The sequence below is a fragment of the Elgaria multicarinata genome, chromosome 7 (genome assembly GCF_023053635.1).
Source record: "Elgaria multicarinata webbii isolate HBS135686 ecotype San Diego chromosome 7, rElgMul1.1.pri, whole genome shotgun sequence".
NCBI classification, from domain to species: Eukaryota; Metazoa; Chordata; class Lepidosauria; order Squamata; family Anguidae; genus Elgaria; species Elgaria multicarinata.
In genome coordinates this window covers 73,030,194-73,055,825 of record NC_086177.1, presented here as the reverse complement: position 1 = coordinate 73,055,825, position 25,632 = coordinate 73,030,194, and the positions used below count along the sequence as shown (strand labels likewise).

General features: G+C 37.9%; 1 protein-coding gene across 1 annotated transcript; it reads left to right on the top strand.

Annotated features, from left to right (window-relative positions):
* The first annotated feature begins 3,027 nt into the window (after positions 1-3,027).
* On the top strand, positions 3,028-25,430 carry PPP1R42 (protein phosphatase 1 regulatory subunit 42). The gene is made up of 8 exons (XM_063129862.1): positions 3,028-3,156; positions 3,841-4,007; positions 4,867-5,005; positions 11,718-11,834; positions 18,348-18,465; positions 21,257-21,388; positions 22,075-22,207; positions 25,163-25,430. The coding sequence occupies exons 1-8, from the start codon at positions 3,028-3,030 to the stop codon at positions 25,239-25,241; spliced, it is 1,014 nt and encodes a 337-aa protein (XP_062985932.1). The 3' UTR covers positions 25,242-25,430.
* The last annotated feature ends 202 nt before the right edge of the window (positions 25,431-25,632 follow it).

Genomic DNA, 25,632 nt, shown 5'->3' with positions numbered 1-25,632 from the left:
TTGTCAGGCGATCTACTTCGCGGAGCGGGCGCCGGCGTAACCCTCTCCACAGTTCCTCTGAGGCCAAAGGCGAAATTCCTCCCGAGGAACAGCAGTCAACGGTCACAGCCGTTTTTCAGTGAGGGCAGGGTTTGGGGTGGGTGGGGGAGGGTTGGCCCCGCTATTAAATGGCCAGTAAAGCTCAACTTCCTTTTGCAATTCCAGCCGTTGTGTTGCTCTCTTTTGTTCTCTCCAGAAGGGAGAAAATAGAGGTGGTTTGCGACTGTGCGTGTAGTCCCATGGAAACGGCTGTGCTTGACAGCTGTCTGCTATCTATCCCTCTCTCTCTCTCTCTCTCTCTTCTGTACTTTTCTCTCAGCCTGGGAGAATAGCGCTTGCAGAGTAAAGCTTCCCTATGTCATGGGAGGGATCCCCTCAATCTCAGCCGTATTTCAAATATCCCCCCACCTGCACATGCTTTTTACATGACTGGAGCAGTTTTAGATGTGATCTGTGACCTCTAGTCTGACACAGGACATGCCCAGATTTTACACACACATACACACAAGAAATAGAAGTAACATATCGCCTTCTCCCATACAGTCTGCCCCGCACACTCAGGTCCTCTGGGGTGAACTTACTTCAGTCAGCTAAAACTAGGCTGACATCAGTTTCCCAGAGGACCTTTTCTTCTGTTGCCCCCGGATTGTGGAATGGTCTGCTGGAGGAGATTTGTAAAATTAACTCTCTGTGTGATTTAAGGCAGCTTTAAAGACTAGCCTTTTCCGGCAGGCCGATCCAGATCAATGTAAAATCAAGAATTCTTAAGATGTGTTGATTCTTGTACTAATGTTGTTCCCCGCCTCGATCCAAAGGTAGAGGTGGGTAAGAAATAATTTTATTATTATTATTATTATTATTAATAATAATAATAATAATTTTTCACTTTTAGTGAGAGAATCAGATATTCTTTCTCAGGGGCATGTTTCTGTTTTGGGGTTATTGCCTTTTCGCAACATTCATGTTCATCAGACCAGAATTTTGCAGCTGAGAAAATGTGGTTCTTCCCCCTCAGCAAACAGTGCCTCTACAGCAAGGCCTATCTTTTATTGAATAGTGCCATGGATGACACCAATGACAAGCGACACAATTCCATATCCTCATGCCTGTAATATATTTTGGACTTCTAAAAACTTATCTAGCTCTTATAAATTAAAAAAAATGGCAAATACCATTAAAGCTCCTTCCCAACCTACTATCAGCAATTCTCTGCCATTTCATGAGCCTTGTATTTTCTTATACGTTCCAGGGTTTGAGAGAATGTAAATCTCCCTATTTGATGTTAAAAGTGGTGAAAAAATTATTTCCCTCCCAAATCTACAGGGAGCCATATGAGGATGAAGAAGCATGGGGCTGTAACTGGATCAAGACTAGTGTAAATATAGTACTATGTGAAAACAAAAACAGGTTTTAAAAATTGCCTTAAAAGTCCCCAGAATTCTATACAGAATTCTGGAGACTTTTGAGTACAAAAGCATTTTGATTTTATCAAATGTTCTAAAGATGTAGACTGGTTGGCAATATGTGGCCCTAGAGCTGCATGTGGCTCTTCACCTAATTTCAAAAGCCCTCTGCAAACAAGCAGTTCAGACCTCTGGCAAGAGCATTTTGTCCTTCCCCTGGCAACACACTTGGTGGGGAGGAAGATGGAGAGAGATAGGGTGGGTGGGTGGAGAGAGAGAACGAGGTGGCAAAAAGAGAAAAGGAGATAGACCTGCCTATTTTTGGCTCTGGCGCCATTCACCGCTGACTTCAGCCCTGTCCACTTCCAGCATGCAGCACTTAATTATGGAGAGGGAATGGTGTCTTCAACAGAAAAAAATCCCACACCCAACCTAGGAAATAGAAATGCAGTTAAACATATTAACATCTGCATTCATCAGATTCATCAATACAGAAATTAGCTTATCTGGAGTAATTATGTATATTTCCCTTCATACAGGATTTTGGGAACTATAAGGTCTTCTGGGATCTGCAAAATTATTTTCTAGGACTGTTTGAGGTGAGGGATCAGGAAAGAAAAGAAGCCCCAGGACTCAGTTCTTGTTTGTTTCAGTAAAATTTCAGTAATATGAGCAATTTATTTAGAAAGGTGATGAAAACTCATATTAGATTTTTACCATCTCAGTATGTAGGCATTCAAACTACTACTTATTTATTTTATTATTGCATTTATATGCCGCCTTTTTTCCCTCTAATGAGCCCAAGGCGCGTACATTCTCCTATTGTTTGGACTGGTGGTGCAACAGGAAATTCTGCTATTCATGTATACTCAGAAGTAAGTCCCGTTGAGTTCAGTTGGACTTACTCTCAGGTGAATATGTATAAGATTGCAGTCCTGGTTTACCAATAGACAAAGAATCAGAACAAAAATTTTCATTAGAGCATGATTTATTTTTTTCTTATAGAGGTGTGTATGTGTGTGTGTTATAATAAGGTGGTTTTGCAGTATTGTAACTGCTACAATATGACTGCCAACCCAATCAGGATTAGCCAGAAATGACTCCCATTACATGGGACCTACCACATTAAGGCTGCAAAGTTCAGTTGATTAATCAGTTAGAATAAAACATTGCCTTTGATCAAGTCAAAAGTAGATTTTTAAAAAAAATATACAAGTACTTGCAAGAACCCTAGATGGCAGGTGCTATCTGAGCAGAAGCCCTTCTCTCACACGCAGAAGGAATGCTTGCTGCAACTTGTTCATGCATCATTTAAAACAAGTGGTGAAACTGTAGCCCTCCAACTGTTGATAAATAATTATTCTGATTAATGCTCATCATTAGCCAAGCTGGTTAAAGCTGATGGGAAAGATGAAAAATCCTGTTCTAGGTGAAACATTTCATAGAAATTATAGGAAAGTATGTGATTATTTAATGATACTATGGAAGAAAATATCTTATAATTTTTAATTTCATTTTAAGGATCTGTGTTACAAGAAAGACTACGTGAATATCAAATTCTTGGAATAGAATTTATTGCAAAATTATGGTTCGACTAACATTGGAGCTAATTGGTAAAAGCCTCAACCAAAAGAATCGCAGAGATGAGTCCTTGGCTCAACACCTGAGGAAAACAACTCATCTCAAGTTATCTAATAAAAATATTGATATAATTGTAAGAATGCTCTCATTACTTGAGAATACAATTTCTTTTTTAAAAAACGTAACATTTAACCAGTATTTAATTTTGTTGCATGTTTCAATTAAAAGGTTTTAAACAAGGCATAGGAACTTCAAATTATATATTTTATATTATTACAATAACCTTGAAAATATATTTATTGGTCCCTTTTATTGACCAACAAGGCGATAATATTTAAGTAAATAAAACAGCTTTTATTTGTAGAGGAATCATTTTCAAGCAGAAATGTACAGTTTGTTTTCAGTATATTTGTGTACCGTTATAGTGAATAGATGCTTTTCATAGATGATATAGTTTTATAGAAAATTGCTTTTATTGTACTATAATGTATTATTTAGATCATTTTCTGTACACCACCCTGAAATACTTTTTGTGATGAAAAGAAGTTTATAAACTTTTAAAATAAATAAATCTATGAATATATTTTCCAAGGATGGCAGGGTTAATACCCCTTTTGTGTGTGTGTGTCATGTTGTTTAGAATGTAAGTTTCAGGGCAGGGAGTGTTGTATTAATAATTTATGTAGGCCACTCTAGGAGTCTTTTTTGGCTGAAGAGTGAGGTAAAAATGCTATAAATAAACATGCTTTGTGAAAAAATCAAGCAGTTGCTCATGAATGAACTGAACAGAGTAACACATTTTCATTCTTTATCTTAGGATGACCTATCTTTGTGTAAAAACCTTAATGTCCTTTATTTGTATGATAATCAAATTAGACAAATACATAACTTGGACTTTGCTTCAAACCTAAGACACCTGTACCTGCAGAACAATTGCATTACACGAATTGAAAATCTATCATCATTAATAAAACTTGAAAAATTGTAAGTGAAAAATCATGATTTTTCTCAGTTTTTATTGATTTATTTGGTTTAATATAATGAACTGTGATGATTTTATTCTGTTTCAAATATCACAACATATTTCACAAAGTGTATAGTAATTCCATGTACAGGTTCTATAAGTCCAATGGCACAAGCAAGCCAATTTTAGCACCTTCAGTGGCTGACTTAAGCACGTTTAATTCATTGAAATGAGACAAATTCTTGGAGGATGAGGCTATCAATGGCTACTAGTTCTGATGGCTATATGCTACCTCCCCTATTAGAGGCAGTATGCCTATGTACACCAGTTGCTGGGGACCATGAGCGGGTGAGGGTGCTATCACACTCATGTTATGCTTTTGGGTTTCCTGTGAGCAGCTGGTTGGCCACTGTGTGTACAGAGTCCTGGACTAGATGGATGTTGGTCTGATCCAGCACGGCTCTTCTTATTTTCTTAACTATACATCAAATTCACAATGGATAATACTTGAAACATGGAAAGAAAAATACATTTATAATTAGAATGTATGTATTAAAAATTAAATATATATCCAGGTCCTATCCTGCCTAATACTTGGGGACTGCTTGGGGATTTTATTATTTTAAGCAGCATAGAAGTATCTCAAATAAATTAATAATATTTGCTTTAAAATAGTTTCATTTTGTTTGGCTGGTCCCCTAATTTTACATAGATTTGCTTAGTAGTAAGCCCTGTTAAGTTTACTTCCAGAATTGGTTAGTCTAATATATCATTTCTATTATTCAATAAGATAATAAAATATGCCTTTTTACTTCCAGAAATAGATGCGTCTGTATCTTTAACAAATCCTAAAACTCTTTTATAATGTTTTTTTCCTAGGTATCTGGGTGGCAATTACATCACTGTAGTGGAGGGCTTAGAGACTTTAGAAGAACTGAGAGAATTACATATTGAGAGCCAGCAACTTCCTCTAGGAGAAAAACTCTTGTTTGACCCAAGAAGTCTTCATTCACTAGCAGTAAGAACATTGAATTTGAATGATATCTTATCATAGACATTGATCTTCTTATGTATATAATTCAAAGTTGGGAGTTAGTTGGTCATCCCTTTTTTTATTGCTTTCCTGTTGACTGATTCTCATGAAACACACTTCATTGGAAAGCTCTTGACATACATATTCCACAAATAACAACAGTTTTCACTATAATTCAAATTTGGAGCTTATTTATGTCCATAAAAGCTTTTTAAAAAAGAATTAGGTTATCTTCCTTAACAATGTACTATGAAGTTTTATTTTTAATATCAAAAAATGTCAAGTATAATTAAACATAAATCATTGCAAATTGGAGTGAAATGAAATAGGAACACAAGAAAGACTCTGCCCACCTTTATAAACACAGGTGCAGGTCAAAGTACAATGATATACCAGTAAAATGCAGCCTGTAAACAAATCATGAAGGGATTATGAGACAACTGTAATTATATTCCATGCATTACTAAAATGCCTAGACTTCAAAGTCTTATTGATAACGGTAACCAGCAGTGTGTCTCATGCCGCCCTGCTAATTCTACTCCTGCAGCCCTAGAGAAGAAGCTTTGCGCCCCCACCTGGATGCCACCACACTCACTTCAAAAAGCTAGCATATGCAGGTGACCCATTGGCCTTTTGATGACAGTGACGCTCTGGCAGCCTTCCATCGGTCAGTATCTCAAACCAGTCCAGGAGTAGGAGGCAGACTGTGCCTGTCGGCATGCATCCTGCAATCAATAGCGACAAGTTTTATATCAGCAACCATATCAAAGTTTGCAAACACTGATGCATTGCTTTTCAATGGCAAATCATCAACTCTTTGCTGCCATTGAAGAAAAAATTCACTACCACTGCTCACGGTTTTGGACTTCACCCATAACATTGTCATTGATGGCTCCAGTCTTGACAAGCAATTCCTAAAGGACATTTGCAAGTACAACAGTGCTCTAGGCTTTGCTTCCTTCTATGCACCACTCAAGACAGCACAGCCACAAGGTCTTAGTCCATTCATGTTCATGGTGCAAGGCTCCATTTACCAACTGATGGGCACCTTGCTGTTGGATGAGACTCCAAGTTACAGTCAGCTATACATTTTTGATCCTGACAAGGCCATTATAGCTTGCCTCGATTGAGCAGGGAACAGCACACTGGACCATACCTTACTGGAGTCACTGATCTGGACTGCTTGTTTGGTTCTGCTGGCCATGTGCACGTGCCTGGCAGGACCAAGAAGCAGTGAGCGCAGCCAGTGCCAGCTGCTCAAGCAAGAAGCCCAGGCATCTGAGCGAGCAGCCACCTATTGGTCCTGCCACCCACCTGCATGCCTCCTGCCCACCTGGACTTCCCACCTGAGCAACTGGCAGCACACTTACCTCTGTCCTGCTCCCTCTTGTTCTGGCCGCTCATCAGAACAGGAGGCAGTGGGATGGAACATGTGGCAGCACGCCGCTCCCAGAAGTCTCATGAGACTTGAGATTTCCAGGAGAGGTGGGAACACCTTACTGGAAGCAACCAGTGCACAGGTTAAGTGCAGAGCAGGGGGCATGCAGGATGGGGCACAGAGCAAGGTGCTGGCACGTGGGGCTGTAGTGGCATGTGTCAGACAGCAACCTCGCTTTGGGCCAGGCCTGCCAGTAATACTGTGTGGACATGTATTGCAAGGTGGAAGCTTCGCGCCTTGACTGTCAACAATCTCACCAGGACATACTTTGTTGAGAATTAGCAGGAATTGCTTGTTTGGCTCAACACTCACACCCAGGAAAGAGACCTCATGGTTGGCTGAGTAACCATTGTCCTATTTATTTATTTATTTATTTTATTACATTTTTATATCCCGCCTTTTTTCCTCCAAGGAACCCAAGGTAGCGTACATAATCCTCCTCCTCTCCATTTTTATCCTCACAACAACCCTGTGAGGTGGCTGGGCTGAGAGTCTGTGACTGGACCAAAGTCGCCTAATGGGTTTCCATGGCCGAGTGGGGACTAGAACCCGGATCTCCCGACTCCCAGTCTGACACCTTAGCCACTACGCCACATTGTCTTTCAAAATAATCTCCTTCGAGCCGGAATCGAACCAGCGACCTAAGGATTCCTACAGTGCAACTCCTCTACAGTCCTCCACTCTAAAAGCACACGGAATTTGAATGCAAGTTTCCAAGATGCCATGGCATTATTAGGGAGTTTGGAAGGCCTGACCTTTTCATTACCATTACCTGCAATCTCAAATGGAAAGACAAGTTACCCTCCTATCAGAAGGTTGAAAACAGATCTGATATTGCCATCCATATCTTGAAGCATAAGCTGGACCAGATTGTCATGAAATCAAGGAGAAGAAAACCTTTGGACCTGTTTTCAGTGTTTACCACTGAATTTCAGAAGCAGTCTTCTCCACTGCCATGTGGTATATAAGCTGGATAATTGATACATATTTCTGTGGATTGATACATTGCTTCTGCCGAAATTCCCAGTGTGCACTTCACATTGCCACACAAGCTAATCTGCCCTCACTTGTGAAGTGCAGTGTGCACCCTGCACTTCACAAATTGGTAACCAGGTTTCATGATCCATTCACCCTGTGGTGCGTACAACTTAAATGAGCCTTGTATGCAGAATTACAGTTGCTCCAAAGACTTCCCACAAGAAGCTCATGTTGAGACCACTGTGACTGGCAGTGGCATCAGCAAGTACTGTAGGCACTGTCTTAACAAGATCACTGTATCTGTGAACTGGGACAGCGTCACTTCTTACACTGAAATTAGCGATGAGTATGTTGTGTCCTACAACCCATACTTGCTTAAGTGCTCTGAGGCACAAATTAACACAGAAGTTCTAACAAGCATTCAGTCTGTTACGTACATCTATAAGGGATATGACTGAGTTAATTTAATTGTGGTAGCAGAACGCAGTTGAGTATACTACGATGAAACCAAGATGTTCTTTGATGCTCACTTTGTGAACCCAACTAAAGGATGCTTTGAGTAAAAATGCATAAACAATCTCACACTGTTGCTTAGTTGGGTTGCTTAGTTGCTCCAATCTACCAGTGGAGCAGGCTCTCTATTTTCGCATCAGCCAGCAACCCAATACTCCTGAAATGTTAAAGCAGCTTCCATACCACTGTGATTGGATGGTTTGCGATGACCAACAGCTGTAAGATTCTCTACCAGGACTTCCCAAAATTCTTCATGTGGGTCATTGGATTGCTTGTACTCTGAACTGCCCTGTTTTCGGCCACATGTACATGGTCTCCCTCAAGAATGGCGAGCAATTCTGCCTTTACCTGATTCTCACATGTGTACCAGGCAGACAATGTTTTGAGCACCTGAAGATGGTTGATGATATTCAGTATGTCACTTTGAAGGTATGATGCTGAATGGTGAGTGTTGCTATAGATGCTGCTATCCATTCTATGCCTCATATGTTATGTCGCACTTTCACTTTTATCTGTGCCTTTAAAACTCCACACAACTATGATCTTCTGTGAAACGAGTTCACGGATGTGCTACCCAAAGATCATCTCAGACATAACCAAGAGATAGGCTACAACAGCACTTTGCAAGACATTGAAGCCATCCTTCTGTCTCGTGGCACTGCTATCAGTCTCCTGGTTTCAAGCTAATCTGCCCTCACTTACTACTTAGCCATTGAGACAGCTGTAACAAACAGCAATCAGAAAGCTATCATTGATGCTGTGTGGGACCCTGCTTATGCAACAAGAGCTTATTAATAGATGGAAGCTATGATTGTGGCAAGACATTTGTTTAAGACTACCTTCTTTTCATCTTGCACAGCCAAGGTAAGAAATGTGTGTCTGTCCCTGGCCTGGCCTGCATGCATGTGAAGAGTGGCCATACAGTTCACAATCAATTCAAGTTGCCACTCAAACTGGATGAGACTTCGGTCTCATCAATCAAGTCTGACCATACTCTTGGATCTCTTCTTAGATCTGCTGACATTGTTATCTGGATTGAAGTGTCAATGGCTAACCGCTTTGCTATTGACTTGGTAGATAGGCTGTTGAAGGAGCTCATGAGCAATGGCACCCCATTTGATGGCAAGACTATTGTGTTTAGCAGTGACTTTAGGCAAACCTTGCCCATTGTCCCACATGGCACCCACACAGCCATCATTGCCAGTTGGTCAAGAAATTCTAGTGCCTGGAACAGTGTCACCAAATTCGCAACTCACACACCTGGAGACTGAATCTGAATTTGTTGCCTACCTTCTGACTGTTGGTAATGGTACTGTGGAAGAGTTCCCAGCTGTTGGAGAAAATATGATCAAATGTGATCAAACTCATGCATTGGACTGACTTTAGCGAGGCAGCTGTACAAACAAGTAAGGTCATTCATTCTATGTCCCAAGAATGAGCATTATGACTACATCAACTAGATGGAGGGCAAGGGAAGGATCTATGTGAGCACGGACAAAGTCACTGGCAATGATGTCAGGCTTGATATGCAATGCCCGTCAGAGTTCCTAAACACTATCAACCCAAATGGTTTACCACCAAGCAAGTTGACTCTGAAGAAGGGTACTGTGGTAATCTTGCTAAGGAACCTGGACATGACTCAGGGTCTTATCAATGACACATGGTTCATAGTGCTTGCCATGCACAGGTTTCTGCATCAGAAAGCCCTCACTGGACAGGCTTAAGGTAAGCAGATCGTCCTGCCAAAGATCAGCCTTGCACCTTCTGACTCATCTCTCCCTTTCCAATTCACCAGTTCCTCATTCATTTGGCCATTGCCATTAGCATCAACAAGAGGCAGGGACAGACTGGACCAAGTTGGCATCTATCTGCTTACATCTGCTATAGACAACTCTATGCTGCCATGAGTTGTGTGTGCTCATTGTGAAACCCCAAGATTCAATCATCGATGGACCAGATCAAGGATGATACAATACTGCCCTGGAGTACTATATTTAAGGACGTTTTGTAAAGATAAAAGACGCAACACTTTGAGTGTTTCAATTAACGCAGTTAGTTAAGATATACCTTTAATTAGATTTGATTTTTCGCCATGGACTGTGTTCACAGGTAACCAACTGGTTGTTTAAAAATTAAACAAGAATAATTATAGATGCATACTGTTGCTTTACTTCCAGGTCGAGTCCCCACTTGGCCATGGAAGCTCACTGGGTGACTTTGGGCAAGTCATAGACTCTCAGCCCAATCTACCTCACAAGGTTCTTGTAAGAATAAAATGGAGATGAGAAAGATTATATATGCTACCTTGGATTCCTTGGAGGAAAAAAAGTGGGATATAAGTGCAATAAACTCAACAAGGGTGCAGTTTCACAAACCACACATTTACACATGCGTATATAGTAGAGTAGAAGTCTGGTAGAGAAACCTGTCCTGAATCACCCTAACTTCATCTTACTTGCATTTACATGATCATCCTGTATCCCCTCTCTTCACTACTTATTTGTCATTTCTGTACTTATTTTTATTCTATGTACAGTGTGTCAGAATTAACAAATTAACAAAAACAGGCCTATAATTAGCAACTTGCATGGTTTCCTGTGGAACGGAAAGATATTGATTCTCTTATGTTTCAGGGCATCAATGTGCCACAACCAACTAGTATATGTACGTATAGCAGAGGTGGGCAACTTGTAGCCCTCCAGATGTTTTGGCGTAAAAGTTCAATCAGCTTTAGCCAGCGTGGCCAATGGTGAGGGATGATGGGAGTTGTACGTAAATATTTGGAGGGCCACAAGTTGCTCATTACTGATATATGGGCAAGCAGGCCAGTAAAATAAAATTATGTATTAGGTTCAGGGGATTTATTTTGAGAGTGATATAAAAGTGATAGTTTGGAACATAAATTGCTACTTTAGGCAGGAACCCAGTGGGATTTTTTTTCTCCCCCTACCCCACCAAACAGAATCCTACTCTAATGCCACATCACAACCTGCTCTTGAAACATCCCAATTTCAAAATCAGTGTACTTCAAAAAAAAAAATACAAGTCCAAAGCCTCTTTGAGCATGTGATACAAATTGTGTCGTTCTTTGGATGCCTTTGCAATAAAGGCACTTTGGATGCTATTGCAATAAATACCATACTCACTTTTCTTAGTACACTCATCATCAAAGTGCTGAATCTTTACTGGAAAATAACAGGATTACAATCTGTTTTGACCTTCCTTTGCGCACTAAATATACTGCTAACTGGATCATATTAGTAATCTTTTTTAATTAGGAAATTTAATTCCTGTTTAATTGTGTAATAGTGTATTTTCCAGAGGGTTGGAAAAAAGGATCAAAGCAATTTGGAGTTATGATATTATGTTGCATAAATCTAACAACCGATCTCAGTTTGCATCTGAAAATTTAAAGTTATCACTTTCCTACCGTTGTCACACATTTTAAGACTGAAGTTCCCGCCAAAAAAGTACTGTTCTATGTTTTTATTTTGTTAATATTTTCTTTATGGGCACATTATTTCACAGTCAGTTTACTATCTTTTATTATGAAAGAGACTTGAAAGTTATTAACCATTAATTTTAGACAATGTGTTTCAAAATGAGATTCTGATAATATTTACAATTGTACAGTGCAATGCTATGCATGTCTACTTGGAACTAAATTTCATTAAATTCAATTAGGCTTACTCCCAAATAACTATGCATAGGATTGCACCTAAGTTTTTCATTTTCTTTTCGGTAAATGTTTGATTTGTTTCATTGCAGAAGTCTTTATCAGTGTTGAATATCAGCAATAATAATATCAATGAACTGAGTGATTTAGCAATTCTAGAAAATATCTCCCACCTCATAGCTGTTGACAATCAACTTCACCATGTGAAGGTAATAAAAAAATGAGGATGTAAAGGATATTAAAATAGTTAATACTCAATCATTTCTTAGTGATACAAATGCTGTTTGAAAGAGACAATTTAAAGTTAATGGGGCTGTTTGCATGTAATGATGGTGTTCTGCAGCAAATCATAGGTTAATTAACTCATGAATTGTGGGAACGTGTGCAGCAGGTGAACTGCTTCCAGTTTCCAGTAACAACCTATGAATGTTGCATTTGTAGGTTATCACTGTGGCATCTGGGCACTTTGGGTTGTTCATGGTTAAACAATGGAAAGTTAAGCCATGGGGTTACACATTCCTGCAATTCATGGGTTAATTAACCCATGATTGACCACCAACTGCCATTACATGCGAACAAAGTCAATATGTGCCTGAAGATATGATACCTTTGCTGTGATTTAAGGGGTTGACATTCCTTTTCACTATGTGGTTTACAAGATCGTTTATCTCATTTAAAAATCTGTCTAAGGGGAGGACAAGGCTACTTATGTCTATTAGTTATGATGGATATATTTTATTAATATAATAAATATGAAGACACCCAATAATATCCTTTTTTGGGCAGCTTAAGTATAAAATTATAAAATACAGTTAAAATAAATATATAATAACAATTAGTTGCATAAATATTTGCTGCAGAGAAAATGAAAAGCAGATAATCAGAGATCACATGTCTCCAAATACTAGTTGCGTGGTAAGAACAACAGGAGAGGACTATTGCCCTCATGTCCTGCTTGTGGGCTTTCCATAGGCTTCTGCCACTGTGAGAAACAGGATACCAGACTAGTTAAGCTTTTAGTCTGGTCTTGCAAGGCACTTTTTATGTTCTTAATTTTTAAATTTTTAGAATTACTGATCTGTGCATAGAAACTGTGCATAGAAACAAATGTCTATGGTTGTTAAAAGTTGCTGCAAAGAGGAAGATTTTCACCAGAAAATCTTTTTCACCTAGAGCAGTGCTTCCCAATTGGGGGTCCGTGGACCCCAGGGGGTCTGCGTAACCCACCCAGGGGGTCCATGGCACCATTCACATATTCACCAATCAATTCTGGAGTCCACTGACAATGAATTCCTACCAGAAGTAAAATATTTTTATTTTTATTTTTATTTATTTATGGATTTTTATGCCGCCATTCAGCCAAAAAATATAACATCACTTAGCACCTGCGACTAGCTTCAGAGATTACTTCCCTGTACCTAATCCTGAAAACTCATGGATAAGGAATCCTTTTGAATGTGGTGAAGTACAACTAACAATTCTATCTGTGGAAGAGCAAGATGCTCAGCATTGGGCAAAAGGCGGGATACAAATAATAATAATAATAATAATAATAATAATGATGATGCACTTGTTGACGTGACTTGTAATGGTTCATTGAAATCATTTTTCAAAGAATATAGACGGGACCAATTCTGGTTTCCTGATTATAAGAAGTTAGGTGAAAAAGCTTTGAAACGTCTAATTTGTTCCACATATCTTTGTGAACAAACATTTTGAACATTTTGTTATATGAAGAACAAGCATAGAAATTGGCTCGATGTTGATCCAGATTTGAGATTAAAAGTAGAAAATATTGAACCGGATGTGGAAGGGATTGTTTAGGACAAAAAGAGGCATGATTTCTCCCATCGCATTTAGGTTTAGTAGCTGCTAGACGTGTCATATTTTTTTCAATTGTAAACTAGATATTAGTAAAATTAAATTCGTCTTTATATTCCTAACTAAATCATTGTCATTTTTGCGTGGTAATATCACAAATATCACAAATTTTATGGTCTGTTTTTTAGTATACCTAAAATCCTTTGCTTATTAGGGGCTACCCCTTATTTTCTCCAAAAAAATTGCTTCGCACAGATAACTACCATAGAGAACAATTTTTTCAAAAGTAGGGGGTCCATGGCTTGGCATTTGAAAAACAAGGGGTCCGCAGTACTTAGCTAATTGGGAACCACTGTCCTAGAGTACAGATGATGTTCCTGTGCTGTATACAGACCACCTAACAGATGATTAAGGCTGTCAGCTTTGACATCATTGATAATATGTCTTGAAGGGGGAATTACAAATTCCCCAGCCCTTTAATAGGTACTTACATGTCCTGTAAATTGGAGACAGTATGTTTCTGTTAAAATAAATGGGAGTTGCTTCTATGTTTTGTGCTTAGGGTCAGGTTCTTAAGATTTGTAACCAGGAAAAATATGACTTCATATAAAGTGATACATATCATTGGAATAAATTCTGTTCATGAAAAACAGAGAAAGCTTTTTTTAAAAAAAAGTTGATTCCTTTCCACCTGAAGTTGGTTGCTTTTTCCTTTCTTGGTGTATGTTCAGATTTCTGCTCCCCATTATCTATATGTAGAGTCAGATTGGGAATGGCCTATGGCTTTAACTTCTACATATAGGCCTGGTTCAGACAACACGCTAAACCATGCTGCTTAACCACAAAATGGTTAAAGGAATGCATTAAGGTTACTGTATTCCGTTAACCATTTGGTGGTTAAGCAGCAATGTTTAGCGTGTTGTCTGAACAGGGCCACTGAGAGGGTATAGGTGAGAGACAGGGATGAAGCATGTGAGCCTGAGACCTATTCCCAGTGTCATCATATATAGAGGGGAGGGGGGAAAGTATGATCGAAAAAGTCCCTCAGTTTATTTCTCATTTCAAGTCTCTTTCTACACACTTAATAGGATGTCCTGTTCATAATGGTATGCAAATGTTGGTGGAGAGAATTTTAAAAACTTTTTCAATGTGAGATTTTCAAAATGTTGCAAATAATTTTGCTAATTCTGTATGTTGCTTAGTTTGTGGAGAAATGGCTTAGTTTTAATTTCTAATATAGAAAATTCGAGGTCTACCTGTAAGCCTTTATACACTGTGGCCCTATACACATTTGCAACAGTCCAGAGCCTTTAATTGGAAGTGCTAAGCTCAAAGTGTGCAAAGGCTTCCCATTTTCTTCTATTAAAAAACTCTGCACACTGAGTGGCATATGCCTATACAAGGATGCAATTTCTATTTCATATCAGAGGACGAAAAACTTCTTTATGCATAGAACTCTGGATTACAGCCTTATAGGTTCAGGTTGTGTCACCTTAAGTTATCTGTAGCAGCACAAGTATTGCTTATTTCAGAATGGTTGTACTGGTTCAGAGGGTATGGTTATAAATCTTTAACTTATTCAACCTTTGACCATTATTGATTATGACAACAAGATATCAAAAAGATGAATTCCTTTACTTCACAATTCAGTCAGGAACAAGAAAAAAAATATAGATTTTCTGAAAGAGATAATGGCAGACCGTCAAAATGATGACAAATTGCTGTCTACAGATGTAGTTAGGGCACTTGAGCTAGACACAGCCGATAAAAATTGGAACATACTGGTGAAACGCAGGTTCTTAAATGACCATCATTAATTGGGAAGAAGGCTACAGCCCTTACTACAGATGTCATCTGAGGCTTTTACCCCACCCACCCCCCAAGTGCCTAGAATATAATTTGCTCTTTAGTATTTTGTAGCAGACCTCTAAGTGATAGCATGACATGATCATTTATCAAACAGAGACTGCCCCAAAAAGTGTCTAGTCCCTTTAGTATAGCTTATTGAAAGGCTGTAAAATGAAAGCACTTTATTAGAGACAGGAAGGCAATGAACAACCAGAGCGTATCCAAGGGGTAATCATATTTCAGCATGGGATTAGTACATTCTTAGATAAACATATACTAGTGTGAGCATGTTCTGGATCATTTATCAGCTGAGTAGTAGTCAACAAAAAACTACAAAATTCAGTGGGTTCATTCATCAAACTTTAGCTATATACTTTTCAAGGTTCCAAGAAACATATACTCTTGCATTTTTTAAATCTATTTTAAATGAATTAATTTTTGAAGTTCATTCTAAATTTCAAACGTACTATTAATATGACTATGCTGCTGTTGTTACACACACACACACACACACACACACACACACACTTAAGAAGTCTCTGCTCCAGCGAACTTACAGTGTAAATTTTGACAGTGATGGAGATGGATGTGAGCAAATCCAGTTGTGCATACTTAAACTTTGTTTCAGTTTTGAAAATGAAGTGACAAATTGCACAAATATGCAATTTAAATTTAAATTTAAACCTTAAAGCCTAAATATGTAAAATATTCAATATATTTTTATATGAGAAATACAATAATATGCATGTAAATACTTAATTAAACAATTTAATATTTAATACCTAGTGCAAACAAATACTTAATTTAACATTACTTAATCAAACATTTTCTTTGGTATTAATGTGCCAGAAGCAGAATATTTATATAGACAACTCATTTTTTTATTTTTATTTTTTTTATTTTATTTTTTTAAAAATTATACTGCTGCCCATGTTGCCTTTGACTACGTTTTCATTCAACATCTCCTATATGAAACTTGAAAATTAACACTCTGAAGACTTGATATTTCCAAAGTACAGGAGAGCTAAGAGTAAATATCATCTTTAGCCCTCTTAACCTTTAGGTTTGATTTGATGTTCTTGGATAATATTTGATGTTCCTGGATAACCCTAGCCCTACAAAAATCAATAACAAATGTTTCTGAATAAATTAAAAAGTTCTATTGTACATTTAAACTGAAAGTATCTCCAACAGGATAGAGAGCCACATGTGCAAAAAGATGTTGCACACACAGTTCACCTAACTGATCCAAGAGCTGGTTCTGTGCATGGCGAACCCTTTCAACAAGTGTAAAATCCTACCACTCGGTTATTTGGGAGGAAGAGTAGGGTGACTGATTCAATTCCCCATTCATATCCTTCTGCATCAACCAGCTTATCAGCAGTATTTTAAAGGGCTTTGTATACTGCTTTGGATTAAAATTAAAATTTTAGTGGTAATAATTTTGAAGGACTTGTAGGAATACAAATAAAATAATAGATAATGAGTTGGATCCTGAGAAGTGCCACTGGAGGTAATGTTCCCATCCCTTCTAACCCCACCCCTACCTGAAAAAAACAAAGCAAAACCTCTCAAAGCTTCTCTTAAGGGTCAGAAAATCCTCCTGAATGGGGTAGCTTGTGGTGCAGGCATAAGAGGGGGATCTCTCAAAATCAGGCAGAGGTACCTTCTGTGAGCAGGATCTCTGTTCACAGAAGGTGCCGCTGCTCAACTTTTGGCAGTTTCTCACTCAGCCTCCCATGCCACAGCTTACCTTATTCAGCAGGACCTCCACAACTCTCAGGAGAGGCTTTTTGGGGGTAGGAGGGGTGGGAAAGTCCCTTTCTGCCAATCCCTTTCCACTGGCTCCTCTCAGGATCCAAGCCAATGTGAAGTTACTGGTATGTTACAGAATTATCAGGAAGAAAATTAAAAAGAGAATCTTTACGATTAATACATAGGGAAATTAAGAGACATCCATTATATCTGGCCATTGCCAGTGGCAACAGTATTCAGGACAGCAATACCAAGATATTTGGACAATGCATATCCACAAGGAAGCCAAATCTGCCAAAAGTTATATGTCATGTTATCTTGTTTATATATTGCAGTAACATAAATGAAAAGGTTTGATCTAGGTCACATTGCCCTTAAACAATTAAAAGGAAACCCATACTAGAGAAAGATTTGTGTCAAACATAACCTCCTTCTCTCTAGTTTAGGCCAAGAGAATCATAGATGTAGAGTAAAATTATTACTTATTTTATTCAGAATAACTTAAATAATAATTGCAAAGCACTTTGGGCCTGATCCTTCTCCCTGAACATGCAGCCCTGCATGCACAGGAAAAGATTCTCTACTTGTGGCTCCCTTCCCGCGAACAAACAAATCCATTCTCACTAGCATGCATAGAGGAGGGATTTTGTATATTGAAAAGTGCCATCATCATCAAAAGAAGAAATGTTCCTGTGGAATTTGCCCATTTTAAAATCTTTTTTAAAAAAAATAATGTTCTGTATAATTTTGTTATATTATGGCTGGAATCCAAAGGTCCACTCCCAGACATTCAGAGAACTCATGCATTCAGCTGACACAAAACCAAGCCACATGTACAGATTCTTTTTTGCAAATGAAAGTTCATTAAATAAAGCTATTTGTGCACATATATTTTGCAAGAATTTACATATCTACATGAAGAACTGTGCAAATGGTGTTTGTACTTCAACTTCTAGATTTAGACCCATATTTTATGTTTGACCTTTAGAGTAGAAAATGAAAATGCAAGAGGTTGGTCAAAATCATAGGCAAAAAATAAGTAAATAAAAATCAAAAGGTCACTTTCCGGCTATTGGGCGGTATAGAATGTAATAAATAAAAAATAAAGCATATGTGTTTCTTAATTCATGTAGGAATATTATATCATGTTATTGAACTTAGTATAACAGGATAACTATTTTGGACAGCTTACATTTAATCAAATAAATAGAATTATAAATAAATTTAGATATAGTATTTGCTACATAAATACTACATAAATAAGTAAAAGTATTGATGCTGTTTTCTGATATTTGCAGGACTTGGAGTTTGTTCTGGCTGTATGGGCTAAGATATGCAAAATAGAGCTGAATGGGAATCCTGTTTGCCACAAACCAAAGTACAGGGACAGGGTTATACTGCAGTCAAAATCTCTTGGTAAAATAATGTTCCTTCAGAGTGCTTTCCTTTTACAAGAAATTCATATTTTAAACCATATGAAATTATAACAGACTTGCTATGAGTACAAGTACCAACCATGCACGTGATAAATTTGTTGTTGAAAAAACTATTAGCAGAATATTTTGATTACCAAATTAGTCTTGTACATAGCTCTACAGAAGTTACCAGCTCACATTTTTTCCTAGTCTTTCTGCCCCTTATAGCTCTGTTAGTCATTTGTAGCCTAAAAACAAAACAAAATGAAAAATCACCTCTTTTAGTTGATCTAGCCTACCTAGTCACCTGAGGCAATTGTTATTTTTCATAGGTGATATGGGAAGGGACGATTTACAACCTAATGCTTATGAAGGTTCAAGTCCCACTGCAGAGGACTGGATCCTTAAAAGGCCTATTTTTATTATTTATTTTGTCATATTTTTATGCCATCCAAAGAACTCAGTATAGAAACCATCTTTTTATCCTCATAACTAGTTTGTGAAGTAGGTTAGGCTGGAACAAGCTCACCTAGTGAGTTTCATGGCTGAGCAGGGATTTTAATCTGGTTATCCCCAGTTCTGAGTCCTATATTTTACCTCATTGCCACATTAATTCCCCCTTGCTCATAATACGTTAGAATGATATAGCAATTCTCCTGCTATTTGGGTTTTCTAGAATAATAGCTAATATCCAGCGCTGACTGGCCATGTGCAACTGGTCCCACCAATTCCGTTGTGCAAGCAATTCCCGCCACTTGTGCAATTGTAATTAAGCACTTCCAGGGGCAACCCAAAATTAATGGAAATGCTTGTTTCTGGAAGGGAGCAAGTTGATGGAGCTCATATAAGGGAGCTCTACTAACCTGCCCCCTTCCAGAAATGAGCATATCCACTTGTTTTGAGACTAAATTGCCATTGTGCAAGCAATGGGGACTGCTTGCACAAGGAATTGACGTGACCAGCTGTGCATGGAACGAAAGCAGCAGTGGAATTCATGTGCAGAGAGGCAAATTTGGATATTGTCCAATGCAAATTTAGAAGAAAATAAAGTAGTAAAAATCTTAGTAAAAGAGAACCAGCCCAATTTTACCCCAGCTTTACCTGTTGTACAAGACTGGTTTGCACTGTAACAGCTATTCACCATCCTATCACCAGATAGGGCAGAACCATGCAGCTTTGCTCTCTTGTCTTTAAATTATATAATTTGCATAATGTATATATTGCCTTTCTATAAAAAAATTAACCATGGCAGCTTACAATCAAAGGATTAGAGTTGACCCTTCGTAAACAGAAGAGCTCCTTCTATTGATGGAAGGAACCATGATCCAGCATGCAGTGTGACAATTTTTCTCTTCCCCAGCACTAACATACTATTTTGGAAGGTCCTGCAACTTTCCCCTAGAACAGATTTTAAGCAGCTCCAGGGGGGCGGGAAAATTGGTGGAATCATTTCCTCCCAGTTCAACAAGCTCTGCTCCACACAACTCTAGTTCCAATGCAAGATTAAAATATGCAATCAGTCATAAAAACAAAACAAGAAAATCAATGCATTACAATAATAATAATAATAATAATAATAATAATAATAATCTGAAACTAAAAATCTGAAATGAAGCAATAGCATAAAACCATATTACAACGAAACTCCAAAAAGTCATAGAAATACAATTCTCCTAAAAGTGAGCAGTAATGGGGCCCTGGGGAGACTGTTCCCAATCTTCAGTGGCACCAGGTATTCACTCACTGTACTTTTCATAAAGAAGAATGAAGCTGTCAGGCTCATATAACAGAAGGCATTTCTTGAAAGCCACCTACATAGTCATCTGTCAGTGCAGAGCTATGCTGAAGGGACTATTCCAGGAGCCCTTAGGATGCAGGCCAAGGTGGCGCCACTGCCACTCTTCTCTCCCGACATGAGAACTTCCCTAGATTTTCCAGAGTACTCGCAGAACAACAATAATAGCTATTGCTACCCCATAGCTCACATAACTGAAGCAAGGAGATGAGATGTTCACATGAGCTAGGAATCTAGTGTCTGATTAAAAATATGTTACTTTGAAGATTATTTATAATCAGTAAGTAAATGTTAATGTCATGTCAGAAGATAGACTGGTAAATATATTAATATTAAATGATTAATATTGAACCACCTGACTCGAAAATGTTGTGGTCATATAATATAGAATAGTAGAGTTGGAACAGACCTATGAGGCCATTGAGTCCAACCCCCTGCTCAGTGCAGGAATCCACCTTAAAGCATACCTATAGAAACACAGAAGAGTAGAGTTGGAAGGGGCTGTTGGGGGCAGGGAGGGATTGACACATAAAGCAGCTGGAAATCATTTCCCTGGTCCTGTTTCCTTTGCATTGTTTTGGACTACATGTAGCATCCATAATATGCTGTTATACCAGAAAAGATGAAGGACAGGGAAGCAAAGTTTCAATTTGTATTTCCTCCCCCCTACATTTTTGTTCTTGTTGTAATAGCTGTGCCACATTTACAAGTCCATCTTTTCCTCCATTATATAGTAGCAGTCAACCTATCTGCTGCCTTCCGCATGCCCATTGTACCATGGAGCCAAAGCCAAATTGGATTCTAGTACCATACCAGGTGGAGAACAGGGAGGCAAATTGGTCTCTTAGCACTAGTGGCAAAACGGCAATACCTACTAAAACAAAAGCTTCTCCATGGTATTCTTAAAAAATACCAGAGATACTTCTAGGAAAGAATCAGATAACACAGAGTAAACTAGACTTTTATTGACTTATATATTACAAAATTTTCCTCTCAGAATCCCTTGATGGAAAAGAAATAAAAGAAATGGAAAGACAATTCTTGATGAATTGGAAAGCGTCCAGAGATGCCAGGAAGAAAAGTAGGGCAGGAAGCATGATGAATGAGCATGCATCATATTCACATTTTGGTAAACACGCTATATCTTCATGTTTGTATACAGGATCTAAGAGAAGAGCATGTTTGGGGGAAAATGTCAGTAGACTGTACTGTATACTGTTTTGAAGATGGCTGCTGGGTTTTTTCCACTGTTTTGGTGTAAAATAAAACCATTCCTTTCCAATAATTCAATAATAGTGTAAGAATGGGTGAATAGTTTAAGAAACTCCTATAGACATTCTCAAATCATAAACATTATGTTACATTTCTTGTATTCTGTTGAACAGCAATAGTATTCCAAGTGTTGGAGGGTCATAAATTTAGTTCTTTTATGAACATAGTTTTATGAAGATTTTCATGACTTATTAATTCATGTCAATTACTACAGTTTAACTGAGAAAATCAGTAACAGTAAGGACGTATTTCTTTCTCAATCATTTTACTGATTCTTCCCATTTTTACTGATGATCCTGTGTAGATAAGATAATCTTTTCAGGGACATTTGACATAAAACATGTGCATCAGTAATGTTTATAGTAGGGTTTTTTTTAAAAAAATGTTATACTTTCATACGCCATATATGATTTTGTGAGGTGGTTTTCCACTTTACCTAGTTACTATACCATTTGCAGATGTAATCCCATCTTAATTATTTTGTTTAATATATTGGGAAAGTTTTCTGAATAATAAATGTTTTTATATCTTTGTATGCTACAGATGATAATGACTCAGAACATCCCCATTTTCCCATCTACTACTTCCCAATGGCCAAAGAGTTACATAGATCTCCTTCCAACAAAGAATCTCATCCAACAACTTATGAAGAAAACAGAGTTATTGAAAAAATAAGGTATGTTTCCTGTCAAATACCTTTGGAGTCTGTATAAAACTTCTAACAGGATTTTTTTCACCTTCTAACACAGTGCAGTGACATATAGGACCTATTGCTTTCTTGTTGATCCCAGAACAATTCTTACTTCCATAGTTGTTCCTTTCACTACTTCATATTCTATGACAAAATTATGACTACGGCTGTCACATCACATTTTGTAGCACATGACTATTTATCATCAGTTAGGACCAACTAGATGTGTGTAACATTGTCGTAATGACTGCTCTTAAATGGGAAGCAAGCAGAGTTTTTCTCTACAGAATTTTAAATTCACATTTGGAACCTAGCAGGGACAAAAAATCCTCTGAGAGGTGATTTGGAATGGGAAACAGTGGAAAGGGAAAGAGTTGAACACACATACACCCTGCTGCCACTTCTCCAATCCCAGTTGCTCATCTGAAAGCAGCTTCTCTGGACTTTTAGAAGAAGAGTGGACTATAAATATCATTGTCATCATCTTGATGGCTAGCACACTGTAATGCAAGTACACCCAGTGTCCTGTTCCATGGGAACTTGAGGTTTCTAGGGAAACATGAAGTTGCCTTATATTGAATCAAACCATTGGTCTCATCTAGCCTAGTACTGTTGACACTGATGGGCATCAGCTCTCCAGGGTTTCAGGCAAGAATTTCTCCTGTCCTATCTCCAGATACCACAATTGAACTGGGCCCTTTTGCTTGCAAAGTATGAGTTCTACCACTGAGTTTTCAGCCTCTCAGTCAAGGCAGGTAAAGTCTGGTTAAGGTAGGCACAGTCAAGCAAAAGCTCTCACGCAGAGGGTAGACAGAAGCAGGACCTTGGACAGCTCCAAGTCAGCCTTTCTGCCACTCTCTCCTACTAAGCCAGCTATAGGAAGATGTCATCTCAGCAGGGAGTTAAACCCAACTGAAATCTTATCTAGGTTGACAAGACTATAGTGTGGTTGACTCCACACACACCCATTCCAGAGGAGCTAGTTGGATCATTAAAGGTCCTTTCCTGGTTTTGTAGTCTTTGATTTCTATGAGTCTGAAGAAATGGAGGCACTGCAGGCACCTTATCCTCTGAATCTGAGGATGATGGCAGGGCTATGTCCTCTGTCTGGGAGGGCCCAATACAGCCAGCTCTTCCATGAGAAAGTGTCCTGAGCCTTATTTTCATCAGAGTCTTCTGTAACACAGTGTAATGATTGGAATGGGGGGAGGGAAGAAGAAGGCTCTTTGATTCCCCCTGCCAGTTCCCTTCTGTGTGCCCTGACTCACATGCAGTGGAAAGAACTGTGCTCCTATGGAGAACCTCTCCTTAGGGTGGGGGGCCTCTGCACTAGAGCAATCCCACCGCAAATGTAGAGAATCACCCCTCAGCACTGGGTGATCCCTTCCTTCACATCCACTGCCACCATTAAAATAAAACCCTTTATTTAAAATATGCCTTTTCTCCTAAGGTAGTTGGTCAGCATGAGGTAAAACAGATCAGAGGTATCAGAAAAGTAAACAAAGATATGCAGTGTTTTACTGAAAAGAAATGAAACAAAGATTATTGCTTATGAATGGTATTGCTACTTTTAAATAAGGTTTCTCTGCATTTACCACCAGACAGGTGTTAGAAGCCCTAGTTCCTATCCCTAACCAACCTTAAGCCAATTCCCCTGTCAAGCTCCAACTCAGTTAACTCACAGGACTAACAATGAGGGCTTGAAAGACAACCTTCTTTCTGTTCAGCAGGCTTATATTGACTGTGCAGTTACCATTCATTTCTAAAATGAAATATAACAATAAAGCAGAGCAATTGGGTTGGGTGCACTGGTGACAATATATATAGATAAACCAATAGTAATAATAAAATATATTTTTAAAACTATTTAATTTTTCAGTCTCGTTAAAACATATACACTCTTAAGAGTGAAGACACTCTTAAGACTACTGCAGTACCCTGCCAACCCCCCAAAAAATAATGTTCTTGCTGAAGCCCTTGGTCCCTTTACAGTTACCTATTATATAAAATGTATAGTTCTTTATGGCTACATATATTAAAGGAAGGATTGGCAAGAGTCTTAAATTGGTGAGTTTTTAATTTTTTAAAAATATATATCTTTGGATATATTTTATTTTAATTTTAAGTAGGATTTTTTAATAAATAATATTTTTAAATACAACACCGTACTTGTATTTACAGGTTTTAGCACTGCAGTGGTCTCTGTGGTTGTATGTATTGTAGACAATATATGTTTGTGAATGTTAATTTTACCACTGAAGAAGATCACAGGTCGAAACGTGTTTGGTATTAGTAAAGGTGCTTATAGGTAAAGGTATATATTTTTAATACTACAATATTGCATTTTTATTGGTTCAATATATATTGTGTATTTGTTTCCACTGTCTATGTTTTAACTAGACTGAAAAATTAAATAATTAAAAATAATAATTTGTTGTTACTATTGTTTTATCTATATGTATTTCATTTTAGAAATGAATGTTTCCTGCACAGTCACTGTATGTTCTAGTACTATGACAATTAGTATGTATCTTTCCACATTATTTTTAGTTAGTCTTTTTAAAATTTAGGCTGCAATTCTTTGCTCACTTACTAGGGAGTAAACCCCATTGAACACAGTAGGTCATTTCTGACTAAGCATATATAGAGTTAATCATATACATACAACAATACAATCTTACGCTCGTCTACTTAGGAGTCCTATTGAGTTCAGTGGGACTTACTAACAGGTATGTGTGTATAGGATTTGCAGACTTTGTAGTTCCAGAAGTAAATGCATGCCATGTGAAATGTGATCCAAATGCGTGTTAAATATCTGTATGTAGTATTAAATAGAAATCTAAGCATAGAATATAAATGGGGACAAATGATAATGTTATTATTGCATATAAAATTATTTTTATTTTTAAAATACTGTTTTACAAAATGTTGTGCATTCAGCCATTCAGACTTGAAGAATTCTCAAAGTGTACAGAAAGAACTGTTTGAACCTCACCTCCTCAGACAAATGCCTCTGTAAACAGACACTGGAAAGAAGTATTTTCGTGTTAACAAAACAAATGGAGTGCATCAGAGCCAACTATAAAGAAAAATGGAATCTAGTGGGAAGAGTTTCATATGTTAATTGCAAAACTATTTTTAACACTTTTTCACTGCTAACAAATTTTTGTAATACAAAACCAGTATTTATATACTATAGCCAATATATCTATGTAACTTCATTAAAAAACGTTTAAAATACAGTGTGCTGACTTCTTTATAAAAAAGGTTTTAATACTGAATACAGTCCCCATCCAATCCTGCAGTTTATCTATAGATCCTATATACCAACAGCAAACTCATTATGTGAGTGCTGGTCCTTATGAAGCCAATATGACACCATGCTTGCATAAGAAGTTTGAGGAAACTCC

Coding starts and splice junctions, on each gene's coding strand:
- PPP1R42 (XM_063129862.1), top strand. CDS start 3,028: ATGGTTCGACTAACATTGGAGCTAATTGGTAAAAGCCTCAACCAAAAG. Junction 5,006..11,717: donor GAAGTCTTCATTCACTAGCA/GTAAGAACATTG, acceptor GTTTCATTGCAG/AAGTCTTTATCAGTGTTGAA. Junction 22,208..25,162: donor AGAGTTATTGAAAAAATAAG/GTATGTTTCCTG, acceptor TTGTGCATTCAG/CCATTCAGACTTGAAGAATT.